Source organism: Pleurodeles waltl, chromosome 3_1, assembly GCF_031143425.1.
Source record: "Pleurodeles waltl isolate 20211129_DDA chromosome 3_1, aPleWal1.hap1.20221129, whole genome shotgun sequence".
Classification (NCBI taxonomy): Eukaryota; Metazoa; Chordata; class Amphibia; order Caudata; family Salamandridae; genus Pleurodeles; species Pleurodeles waltl.
In genome coordinates, this window is record NC_090440.1 from 599,663,158 (window position 1) to 599,676,058 (window position 12,901).

At 46.4% G+C, this 12,901-nt stretch overlaps 1 protein-coding gene across 6 annotated transcripts in view; it reads right to left on the minus strand.

The window, feature by feature from the left end:
* PPP6R3 (protein phosphatase 6 regulatory subunit 3) overlaps positions 1 to 12,901 on the minus strand; it is a 1,278,047-nt gene that overhangs the window by 529,315 nt on the left and 735,831 nt on the right. For all 6 annotated transcript variants that reach the window (XM_069223039.1, XM_069223035.1, XM_069223038.1 and 3 more), the window contains one exon: positions 2,005 to 2,090. In XM_069223039.1, the coding sequence (XP_069079140.1) occupies positions 2,005 to 2,090 (86 nt within the window). The remainder of the gene's footprint in view (positions 1 to 2,004; positions 2,091 to 12,901) is intronic.

Here is a 12,901-nt window from a genome sequence, read left to right on the forward strand (position 1 = left end):
CGAAGAGTGTCCGAATATCTTGTGGATTCCGCTGGAGTCACTGGAACGGACTCTGAAGGAGGAGCTGGCGGAGGAGCTGTAGGTGCCAGAGGTGTCTGTGGCAGAGGTGACGGCTGAGGAGACGGCTGAGGTGAAGTCGGTAGAAGAATGAGAGAAGCCGAGGATTCTGAAGTGGTATAAACCCTCCTAGGCCTCTGAGTGTCTCCTCGACGTCAACACACTTCGACGTCGAAGTACGATGACAGCGAGTACCACTCGGCGTGGACTCCTCTCGACGGTGATCTTCCTCGACGAGATGACGGCGAGCGTCTTCGACGACGAGTACTGTCCACCGACATCGATCGTCCCCGTCGCATCGACGGCGACCTGGACCAAGACCTTCTTGACGGCGAGTGTCTACGCCGTCTCGAAGGCGGTACGGCTGTCGACGTCAAGCAATGTCTCTTCCTCGACGGTGAACATGTTGGTGCTGTTCCCAGTCTCGACGTCAATGCTCTCGACATCAGAGACCTATGGCGTTTGTGAGAAGGTCTGGCAACTGCTCCAGAGGACACAGGGAGAGCCCTGGTAGAAGACTGACCTTATCCTCGCTCTGTGGCAGATTGCCCTCTTCTCCTGTCCTCTCTTGCCTGCAGCCGAATTTTCTCCCTGTCGCGAAGAGTTCTTTCTCGAGAAAGTCTTGCAAATGTCACAGGCATCAGGTTTGTGACTTGATGGTAGGCAAATAATGCAGACCTGGCGTGGGTCTGTTTTGGCCGTTTTCCTGCCACAACTAGGGCACTTGTCAAAAAGTGAAGGCATTTTAAAGACAGAAAAAGTTTAAATTTCTGTCAGAATTTGACAGTAAAGGTTAGCAACTCTGGATGAAAAATGTCGAGTGAAATTGAAAACCAAAGAATTTTAATTGAATTTTCTGTCAAAAAAGCTTTGTAAGGTAGAGCTCAATGCTTCAGGGTCCTGTCAGAAGGTGCCGGAAAAAAGAACTGAGGCAACTGCCTTTTGCTGTGCATGATGGGATACAGGAAGACTTTCCTTTCTTAAAGGCACAGGTCTATTTACATCCTGTATAATGGCAGCCTATGGGCTACACTGCCCTGCATTGTTTTATTCTCGTTTGGAGGTGTAAATAAAGTTTGAGAATATATTTATTATATTTCTAGAATAAATATGTGTTTAAAGGTGTATCTATACTACAGCTGTCTTTCTTTCCAACCTCAAGAATAAACAATTTGGGCTGTGTAGCTTTTCACCTAGGCTGCACATTGATATTCTTAAGTGGTTTAACAGGCCTTTTTTCAAGAAAGGCTACCATCTACACTTAAGACTACATTACAGAACAGTGCTCCGGGGTCCTCGCAGGCGCGCAGAACTATTCAGTGCTTACAACTATCATGTAAATACCCCTACGAGAGAAGTCATTTTTCAAAATTGGTGTCTGATTTACTCTTAGAGTGTATCTCATTTATTGCTCCTGTGAGCAAACCAAACGCTTAGCATTGCCCTCTGAAAATCCTAGCTGCTCGCCCGCACTACCACATAAGAGCGTTAGTATTATCTGCTTTTGCCTGGCAACCAACTGGGGATCCACTGGTTACAGACTCTGCACAGTGTACTTCTTTGTAATGCACCATATAGAGAGCCAGCTTCCGACACCTCCACTTTCCACATCTTCAACTGGTGCTATCTGCTAAGTTCTGCTGATCAATTCTCTATATCCCTCACTTGTTAACAAGCATCCCGAGTAAGCAACACAATACAGAGCACAGTGAGATAATAGTGGGCTCTAGCTCTTATTTGTTTGTTTTAGTATGCTGTTTTGACAGGGGAAAAAACAAAACATGCAGATAATTTGTACCTTCCGTCAAACATTTACAACATTTATTTTATCAATTTAAATTGAAAAGAATAAATAATGTTCGTTTAAGAAAGTAGTAAACCAAAGTAATAAATGTATTCTTACAAACAGATAAATAAATGAGGATATTTCCAACCATTGGAACTTACTCGGTCCACTGTGTTCTTTTTGTTGGTTTCACCTAATGGACCTGCGCAAAAAATCTCCCATCGCTCCCGGACTTCCTCTGGCAGCTCTATCATGTGGAATAGAAAAACCAAATCCAAAAATTAACATAATAACGAGTATGTTTAAATACTATTACTATTTGTTATTTTATTTGTAGCACCCACACTAAATTAACAGATACTAAAAGAACCTATAATTGTATTTTAATAGGTATGATTTTTAGGAGAAATTCACAATACGTCTATTATGCAAACAAACAAAAAGCTGGATGTTTTTCTTACCACCACCAAACGCAAGTCCTATTTTAGGATATTTACTATGACATCAGCCCAACGCTCTACCATCCAGTCTCCTGGGTCCAGGGTGGATAGAACCTGACCCAGAGTGAACATTTTGAACTTCTTGAGCAAGATTTAGGGGCCGAACATCTAGGATAGGGTTAAGGCCCTTATCCTTTTAGGGCACCGGAAAATAGCAGTAATATCAACAACAACCTAATTCTGGCACAGGGACCCTCTATGGCTCCCTTGCCCAAGAGAACTGTTACCTCCTCTTGAAGACGTGCTAAGTGATCCGCTGTGTCATCTGATCATACGGTGGTGGTGGCACGGATGGAATGGGAGCCTCGAAGGGGAGTCTTGAAGGGGAGGGAGCAGCCCCTTTGGACTATCTGCAAAACCCACTTATCTGACGTGATGGACTACCATCAGACCAGGTGATGGCAGATCTTGCCTCCAACTGGTCCCTAGTGGGGAATCGTCAGATGTGGAAGGTTTGGAGGCAGATGGAGAGAGGGCAAGATGTGGACTGACCAGACCACTGGCACCCTGATCCACGATAATAGTTGACCGCACGTCCCCAGCCATGCAGCTGGGCAGCATACACGGCACAGTGGCTAGAGGGAAACTAACATGGCTGGGCACCCTTTCTGCATCTATGAATGGGGCTAAAAGCAGACTGACTGGGACAAGGAGCTTCTGCGAGGCCCAAGGACCTGGACGTAGCACGAGAATCCTTCAAGGACTTGTACAGTCTGCTTTCTCTCTGAAGAGAAGGGTGCCATCAAAGGGCATGTCCAAAAGATTGACTTGGACATCCCCCCAAAAATCCATATGTCCTCAACCAGATGTGGCACATCAATGGCACTGCCATTGCAAGTGCTCTGCCCAGTGAGTCTGTCGTGTCCAGTCCACACTGGATCATGAACTACGCTGCGTCTCTCCCATCAGCAACTTCTTCTGAAAGTACAGCCTGGGCCTCCTCCAGGATCTGTGGCAAAACATGCGTAACCGTATCCCACAGCGTGTGGAATTAACGGCCCATGACGCATGCAGTGTTCACCGACCGCAAAGCCAGGCTGGTGAAAGACAACATCTTCCAGACTGTGTACAGCTTCTTGGATTTCATATCGGGGGTGCGGAAGGGAACGCACCTTGGAAGGAGAAGGCTTTGATAACCAAGAACTCAGGGGTGGGCTGTTACATCAGGAAACCTGGGTCACTCAGTGCGGGGTGATGGCAGCAGGCAATTCTCCTATCAACAGGAGCCCCAGTGCTGGGTTTGGACCAATTACCCAGTATGCTATCTGTAAGGCCTTCATTTAAGGGGAGCAGGGGTTCTGAAAATGAAGCAACAAGCTGAAGCACCTCTGTCAGGAGGTTAGCCCTGACTGCCACCGAAGACAGCTCAAGGACCAGGACCTCATCTGCTCTCTGAACCACCAAAGAATATGAAGCTCCTTCCTTCGTAGCCAAGGGAGAGAGCATGCCAGTTTCGGGCGAGCAAGCCAGTCCACTGGCTTTAACCAGGCCCATACACCAGTCCACGGGGTCTTGGAGTTGGTATTACAAAGAGTTAAGCGACCCCTCCCATTCTACACCGTTATCTAGCACAAACGAATAAGGCTCAGGATCCAACAGAGGGAAGGCTTCCGTTGGCTCCAGATTCAGCATTGGACGACACCCATCTGGCTCCGTGTAGGAGTCATCAACAAGGATGGGGGTGCTTCTGCCCGGTGGCTTGGGTGGTGCCGGGAGTGGAGAGGCAACGTCAGTGCTGGCACTGGGGAAGGTCGAGGTGGAGCGGCTGGTGACGGTCTAGATCCAGCAAGGAATTCATGGGTGCCCCTCAGAGGGGAGGCCGAAGCAACTCGCGCGGAACTCGAAGGCCCCGCCTTTGGACGGGGGGGGGGGGGGGGGGGGGGGGGGGGGGGGGGGGGGGGGGCCAATGGCACACAAGCGGGGTTGGACTGCCCAAAAATTAGGAGCATGGCCTCAAAACTCCTCGAGTTGGGCAGGGGTTGCTCTGAATCCCGGAAACTCAGTGAGGTATGGAGTCGGCCCATATCGACATAGCTCCCTCATCTCATCGGCCAAGGTAAACCTAAAGAGCGCTTTACCTTCTTTTGCCTTAACTTACCCACTTGTCCTGGAGGCTTGGGTTGGGATGACGAAGAGGGTGCTCCGCAACCAATCCCAAGACCTTCCTTTCGATTGAGATTGGTTACGTGGACCCAAGCGCCAGGCTGTCATGAGCTTTAGGGATTGCTCATGGCCCAACACTCGGAGCATGAGTGGGTTGAGGTCTTTCTCCAAACACTGAAGGCAGCTGAGGTGCGGTTCCATCACGGACATCACCTGATGACCAGATCCGCAAGGCGACAAACCGGTATTAGGAGAAGACATCCCTCGATGCACCAGGAGTAGAAATACACAAAAAAATCTAAACAAAAGTTGAAAAAATACCAGTCAAAAAACTACTGAGTGGTAGCTTTCTTGGCTTCAGCGCCGGCTGGGGTGGTAAGTAAAGAACTGAAGTCAGCGCACCGAGGTAGAGCCTATATAGGACCCCCGGCATATAAGGCGTGGACGACACAGATGACACACGCAGAGTCCAACAACACCTCCCAACAGCATGCAGGGGTACTGCTCAAGCAAAATCTCTGCATCCAGACTGACGCCTGGGGAAATTCTAAAGTAAAAAATCTGGAACTAGATGTCAGATAGCATCCTTCATCCTTTGCGCATCAGCACCACTTCTACAGGAAAGCCCTGCAAAGCAAAGGATAAATGTTCATGGAATAGGCTGAAGACTGCTTCACCAACTGTTTGAGGACCTTGCTGGTCCTTCAGACTGACTTCCTATTGAAGTTGGTCACCTAAATTGACTCAGACGGACTGCATTACAACAAACCCAAACTTTTTTGTGAAAAGGTTTTGAAGTGTCAAATATTTTGTTTGCCAATCCTTGTTCATGTTTGAGTGAAATGCTTTGATTACCCATAACTTCTGAATTCTATAACTCCAGAATCATCTGGTAGTTTTTTGTCATCAATTTTTATAAATTGTTAAAGGATTTCTTTAGTGATTTGTAGACATCTTCAATTGCTTTGGTGCTGTTCAAATGCGTTACACTGGTTTGTTTGTGTGAGCCTTGCTGCTAAGAGCCACAGCAACCCAGGGTTAAGTTTAAGGCTTGGCAAACAAAGCCTTTTAGGGCTGGGAAGTGCATTACACTGTGGGGGTCGCATGTCCATACCATATAATACACCTCAATTCTTCACAATGAACTTTAGAAAGCACTGCATGCCAGCCACTTGGCACCCTTACATACTCTGCAGTGACAGCAAATTTTACACTGCAGAGTATGCAAAGGCAGAGTAGTATTAGGCTGCGCTGATTTGATAGCACAAAAAGCACCTTTGCATCTATTTTCGAAAGATGCATTTTACGCTATAAGAATAGTGACAAATGCCCACTCCGCACCATTGCCGAGTTCAGTGGAATCTGGCGGAATTTTAATGTAATTCTGCTTGATTATCTGGAATCAAACTCCTCCTTTCCCATCCTCCCTTAGAGACAATGAAGAACTTGCAGTTAGTGTCTACTAGAAAGCTTAGTACCAAAGGTAAGTAAATTATTTTAGCAAGATTAATAAAAGTAGATGCCACTGCTTTTTAGTACATTCCAAAGTAGAACCTATTTGAGGGAGGTATGTGAATGGACTTAAACCGTAATGCCCTGCAGCCCAAGCAGGACAAATGCCCCTCTCAACAAGCTAAGCTGAACAGACAGAAGTGTTCTATTAAGGAATGGAGTGATGCTCACATAGCACCCTGGGAGATGTCCAGGGTAGGACCTCTGTGTGCAAAGCAGTGGTAGCATTTTTAGACCTGGTGGAATGAATTAGCAGGCCTTCCACAAGTTGCTTCTTGACTAACATGTATCCTAGTGCAGCAAGAGATGGCCCATTTATGCACAGCTTTGCCGTTTTTTTACATCAGTGAACCTGACACAGCTGATTGTCCTCCTGCTGTTCTCCAATACAACTGATGTAAAAGCTCTGCGCTCGTTTGTGGTACAAGCAATGGGAGTCTACCCCTCAGAGGGGTAAGGGGCGAGCACAGAATGCATGCAGGGTGATTGCTTTTGTGGTACAAGCAATGGGAGTCTACTCCTCAGAGGGGTAAACGGGTGAGCACAGAATGTGGAGTATGCAAGTTTAACACAGAAAGGATGAAGATCACTCCGCCACCGATATTTTGTCAGCAAAGACCACCATCACAGGGAGTATACATCAAATAGGTGAGGACCAGGGTAGGTTCAACTGGCAAGACAAAGGGAGAGGGAAGTAACAGATGTTCTAAGCCTTTAAAAAAAAAAAAATAAAAAAAAATTACAAAGCAACCAGTGATTTGAACAATGAAGGCTGATCTCGAATCCGTTAAAAGTCTGATAGAATCCAAATAATTTTTTACTGTACCCAAAGCAAAGTTTTGCTGGGCTTAAGACAAAAGCAACAAAGTCTGAAAAGGGCCCCACTGCCGCGTGACACAAAGCCAGAAAGTTGTCCCATCAATAGCCATATACACCGTTTTTGTCTAGGGAAGCCTGGCTGCCAAGATAACCACCTCTGGAGGATGTTAGAAGATGTTCAGCAGGCGACTGTCGTTCTCCAAGCATGGAGGTGGAGACTGAAAAGGCCTGGGGACAGAACTCAGACCCGGTACCACAACAGCAGATGCTCCAAGATGGGCTCACTGACTGGATGAGAATTGTTCAAGCCAAGCAGCTTTAGATACCATACTCTCCACGCTCAGTCCAGGGCCACTACAATGACTTGGGTCTGGTCTGTCCTGATCTTCTTTCTAACTCCTGGCAGAAAAGGTGTCTGCAGAAGACATACAGAAGTCCTGCGTTCCACCCTATGCAAAACACATCTTTGAGCAAGAGATGCATTGGAAACGCCAATGTGAATAATAGCTCACAATGTATGTTCTTGGTGATGACGAATTTGAGAAAAGACCTTCAATTCCTTCTAAGTACAACTGCCATTTGTGATCCGCTAGGCACCGACTGCTGGGTTTGTCCGTCATAGCGTTGAAGGACTGTAGGGAAATACCCTCTTTCTTGGCCCGGTTACCCCAATTGTCTGCCTGTTGTCAGTGCGTTTGACTGTGTTCACTGGGATCCTGCAAACCAGGACCCCAGTGATTATGCTCTCTCCCTTCTAACTTGGTAATTTGTACCATTTTCACCCCATATTTGGCATACTTTAAGTCTCAAGTACATGGTACATAGGTACCCAGGGCATTGGGGTACCATGGGATCCCCATGGGCTGCAGCATGTATTATGCCACCCATGGCAAGCTCATGCAAAGAGTTCTGCAGGCCTGCCACTGCAGCCTGCGTGAAAGGGCGCATGCACCCTTTTTCACTATAGGTCACTGCACCAGGCCACTCTAAGACACCCCTTTCGCAGGCCCTCCTAGCAGTCTTTTAGGGTTTTCCCATCACCCCAAGCTGATGCCACCCCTCAGACAGGTTTCCACCCTCCTGCTGCTTGAACAGCTCAAGCCCAGGAAGGCAGAACAAATGATTTCCTTTGGGAGAGGGGGTAACACTATCTCCCTTTGGAAACAGGTGCTACATGCTTGGGAGGGGTAGCCTCCCCAAGCCCCTGGTATGCTTTGAAGGGCATATTTGGTGTCCTCTGTGCATAAACCAGTCTACACTGGTCCAGTGAGCCACAGTCCTTGCTCTGCCGCAAAACTGGACTATGGAAAGGGGAGTGACCAGTTCCCTGTCCATCACCACCCCAGGGGTGGTGCCCAGAACTCCTCCAGAGGGTCCCTGGGTTCTGCCATCTTGATTCTAAGGTTGGCAGGGACCACCGGGAGCATCTGAGTGTCCAGGTAGGTGACGTCAGAGCCCCCTCCTGATAGGTGGTCACCTGGGTAGGTGACTAATCCCCGTTTAATGGCTATTTAGGGCCTCTCTTGGGTTGGTCCGCAGATTCGGCTTGCAAGATTCCAGCAGGACTCCTCTGCAACCTTACTTCGACTTCTATCCACTGGAACCGTGACTGGACCCACCTGGAATTGACAATCTGCATCCAAGACAAAGACTATACTTGCAACATTGTTTCCACAGCTTGTTCCAGCTTCTGCGACATTTCCCCAGCTGTGCATCCTCTGAGGGAGGCAAGTCTTCAGTTTGCACAAGAAGGAAGAAGGAATCCCTCTTGGAGTAAAGGAGTCACTCCCCTGCATCTGTAGGCACCAACGACAACAAGCTGCATGGATCTTCTCTCACCTTGAGCTGCGTGGATCCTGCATCATGGGTGGTGGTGCAGAGTAGTCCACTTAGTCCTCTCTGCCAGATGTCAAATGTTGGTGGAGGTAAGCCCTTGCCTTCCCATGCAGGACAGTACCCCCATGTACCACGTCTTTTGCAGATACCAAGGCTTGTATGCATCTCCTCCAAAGGATCATCGGGGTCCGAGAAGCCCCAGCCCACACCACTCCTTCCTGCGCTGCATAGCCCTCTGCGTGCTCCTCCTGTGGCGTGGGACCCTTCTCCAGTTGTGCTGTGTGGGCTCCTCTGACTTCTGGATCCTTGTCCAGTGGGTCTCCTGTGAGGGCTGCCTCTTCTTCTGTGGATCCCCCGTGGGTTGAGTCCTCCTGGACCTTGCTGGTCGCCAGCAGCTTCACTTTTGCTTCACTGCTACTTCTGCCCCTGCCATGGCTTGTTGGTGGCTTTTCCGTGCCACTGACCGATTGCAATCATCCATCCAGCGTGGGACGTCGACTGTATCCTCTAAGAACTCTTCACCTGCTCCAGGGCTGCATTCCTGATCATCTTTGTCTCACCGTCAACCAGCTCCTGCATCCACAGCTGGGTGGGTAGTAGCTCCTACTCCTCCTGGACTCTGAGTTTTCTGGACTTGGTCCCCTTCTTCCACAGGTCTTCCTCTTCAGGAATCCACTGCTGGTTTCTTGAAGTCTTCCCTGGGTGTCATATTTTCTTCTTTTCCTTCCTTTTGGGTGGTTAGGATAAAATCTAGAAATGTACTCCTTTCCTCCTGGTCGCTAGGGGGTACTGTGGTACTTACATTTGGGGTTTTCTGGTACCCCCAGCTCTGCTCTACATTTTCCAATTACCAAGGTGGTGGCCCTGTGTTCACATTCCATTTTTTTAGTATATGGTATGTGCTCCCCCCTAGGGTCACTATTGCCCATTTGCAGTTTCCTATCACTTTTTATGCTTAGTGCTGATAACTAGTGTATATATTTAGTGTGTTACTTAACTACTATTGGAGGGTTGCCTCTCTAGAACTTTTTGGTATTGTCACTAAAATAAAAGTACCTTTATTTTTGTACAACTGAGTGTTTTCTTTCATGTGTGTAAGTGCTGTGTGACTACAGTGGTATTGCAAGAGTTTTGCATATCTCCTAGATAAGCCTTGGCTGCTCATCCACAGCAACCTTAAGAGCCTAGCTTCTAGACACTGTCTATACTACGTTAATAGGGGCTACTTGGACCTGGTATAAGGTGTAAGTACCTCAGGTGCCCACCACACACCAGGCCAGCTTCACACAAGGATCTTGCCTTAAGGTCATTCTACCTGGCATGCTTGACCACCAGGATGCAAGAGGCCAACAATCCCAGCAACTTCAGAGTTGACCTCAATGAAATTCGACAAAAGCTTAAAGATACAGATCATAGCTGGGATCATAGCCTGAAAATTCTCCAGTCTCCTTTACAGAGGAGAAAGGGACAAAACCAAACTGCAGGAAGCTGGCTCTCTATATAGTGCACTAAAAGGACAAGTTACTTACCTTCGGTAACGCCTTATCTGGTAGAGACACAGACTAGCTGCAGATTGCTTATCTTAGAATCCTCCCCAGTCATCAGCCTAGATCTGGAAGCTTTTCCTCAGCAGTACCTCTGCGCGTTGGTAGAGGGCGTCGAGCGACTCCGTAGAGACGGCGTCTCCAGCATGTCAGCGGAGTCCATATACTACCTCTCCCGATGCGCTGACATCAGTTTCTTTGGTGAGTAGGCTGCACAAAAACACAGCCACATAGAAACTGGCAGAGGAATAGTGCATATGCCAACTAGAAAAAAAACATGATGTTATACGCACAATAACAAACTAACAGCAGAGACCATCTCAAGCGAGACTGAAGAGAACAGGTCACAAGCAGGGAAGATGGTTGGATTGATAAGGAATCTGCTGCTAGTCTGTGTCTCTGCCAGATAAGGCATTACCAAAGGTAAGTAACTTGTCCATCTGAGACAACTAGTTGATTCCTGATCTTAAAACAAGATACCAAAGCAATATCAACCCAGTAGAAGGGTTGCAAACTGATCTCACCAGTCTTGCAGTGAACAACCTGGCAACACGAGGGAATACGCCAGGAACAAGACAGACCTGGTGAGAAGATAATATAAGTTACCCACATTGAATAGATGACTGACATATCAACATGGGATATGATAAGTCATGACTGGAAAGGAATGTCCCTGAAGGGAACGTGGTTGTGACCACAACAAGTGAGGCAGGCAGACCTGTCAATAAATAACGAAATGTAAAAGGAATAAGTGCCCATTGGACTGTGAGAGATAGGAATGTAACTCAAGAGACAACGTGTAGCTAGGGACAGCTGTATCTCTACCCAAAACAGAGTAAACCTGTGAAGGACCACAATGTGAAAACAGAAGGACATGATGTACTAAAGTAAATAACAGAAGACCATAAGGTGTACAAATAGAAACAGCAATGGGTGACCTAGAAGAACTAGGAGAGACTAGCTATAGAACTCAACTGAATGATAGACTTGGAAGGACAAAGAACATCCAGCCAAAAATGTGCAAGAGCACATGTACCTCAGACAAAACAGAACACTATAGGGGGGTTGGTAATAGAACCCAGTTAGTGGAAATGGTATGGCATTAGGTAAAAGAACCAATACAATGAATCAACTTGATTTCAAATGAAAGGGGAGGAAGAAACACTTTTCAACGAAAACAGCAATAAACAGGAAACAAAGGTTGCTATCAAGGGTACAAATGCGGAATACCCATCCTCATAAAAAGGCAGATAGAATTATGCAGCACAGAAAGCAAGAAAACAAGCAAAGCAATCAATGGGCAAAAAACATTGAAGAGGAAGCGAAACAGCTGTGGAAAACCAGTGCAGAAGAAGCAAAGACATGAAAGGTGAGGCATGTCAACAGACAGACCTAATATAGAGTCCAACCACTAGAGTGAGAGTCTGTAATCGTGACCATGAAGGCACAGAAATTTCTTAGGTTAAAAACAGAATGCTGAAGACAAGCAGACTAGGCAATGTCCAGAAAGGAGCAAAGTAATCGTCCTTAGAAACCCGTAAGGTTAGAAAGTAAGACATCTAGTGGACAGAGGAAAAAAAAAAAAAAAAGCAGTCCCACCCTGGGGCTACATTCATTTGTAATTCCCAGAGAGGAAACGTAGGAAAAAAGTACCTGTAGACATGAACAGTTAAGAAAGAAACACGTTGAGGGAAACAACCCCCAAAGGAGTGTACAAAAGGTTAATAACAGACCAGATGACACTCAACAAAACCATAAGTTATTTGTTCGTGGCATGAGTGCTGCAGATTCACATGTTGTGCATATATGACCATCTAGTGTCGGGCTCAGAGTTTTTTTTCTTTGAAGAAGCTTTTTCACGTCACAAGATCAAGTGACTCCTCCTCTCGGTGATAGCGTGCATGAGCATCGACTCCTTTGTTAGATTGTTTTACTGCAGGAGGGTAAAGTAAGGAGTGAATGATTGTATATGTACAAATATAAAATAAAGATGTCCATGCAATATATATACATACATAATAAAGTACTACAACGGCTACAGGCTTCCGGGGAGGGTGCATGTAAATCTGCAGCACTACATGCAGTGGCATGTGTAGCTGCACAGTAAGCAGTGGCTAGCCTGTAGAAGTTGGAGTAGTTTGGAATAGTGTTTTAAGCACTGCTTGACCAACATTTGCTTGATGGTGAGACAGCACATCTACACAGTAGTGTTCAGTAAATGTGTGTAGAGTGGACCATGTGGCTGCTTTGCATTTGTCTGCCACTGGCATATTTCCTAAGAATGCCATTGAAGCTCTGTTCATTCCAGTAGAATGTGCTTTAGCAGTTACTTGTAGTTGCCTTTTAGCTTTAGATAGCAAGTTTGAATACACTTTACTATCCATCTGGCAAATCCTTGTTTGAGAATTAGATTACTTTTATGAGGCTGTTGAAAAGCCAAAAAAGTTGTTTAGATTTTCTAAACTCTTGTTCTGTCTATATAATACATGAGAACTCGAGTGTGGAGAGTTATTTCAGCAAATGAATTTGGCTGTGGAAAGAATACTGGCAATTCCACTGACTAATGTGAAAAGGTGAAACCACTTAGGGTAGAAATTTTGGATTTGTCCTAAGTAATATTTGTGTTTGTGAACTTGAAAGAAAGGTTCTTCTAAAGTGAATGCTTGAATTTCACTTACTCTTCTTAAGGAAGTAATTGCTACCAGAAAAGCAATCTTCCATGAGAGAAATTGAGGAGCGCAAAA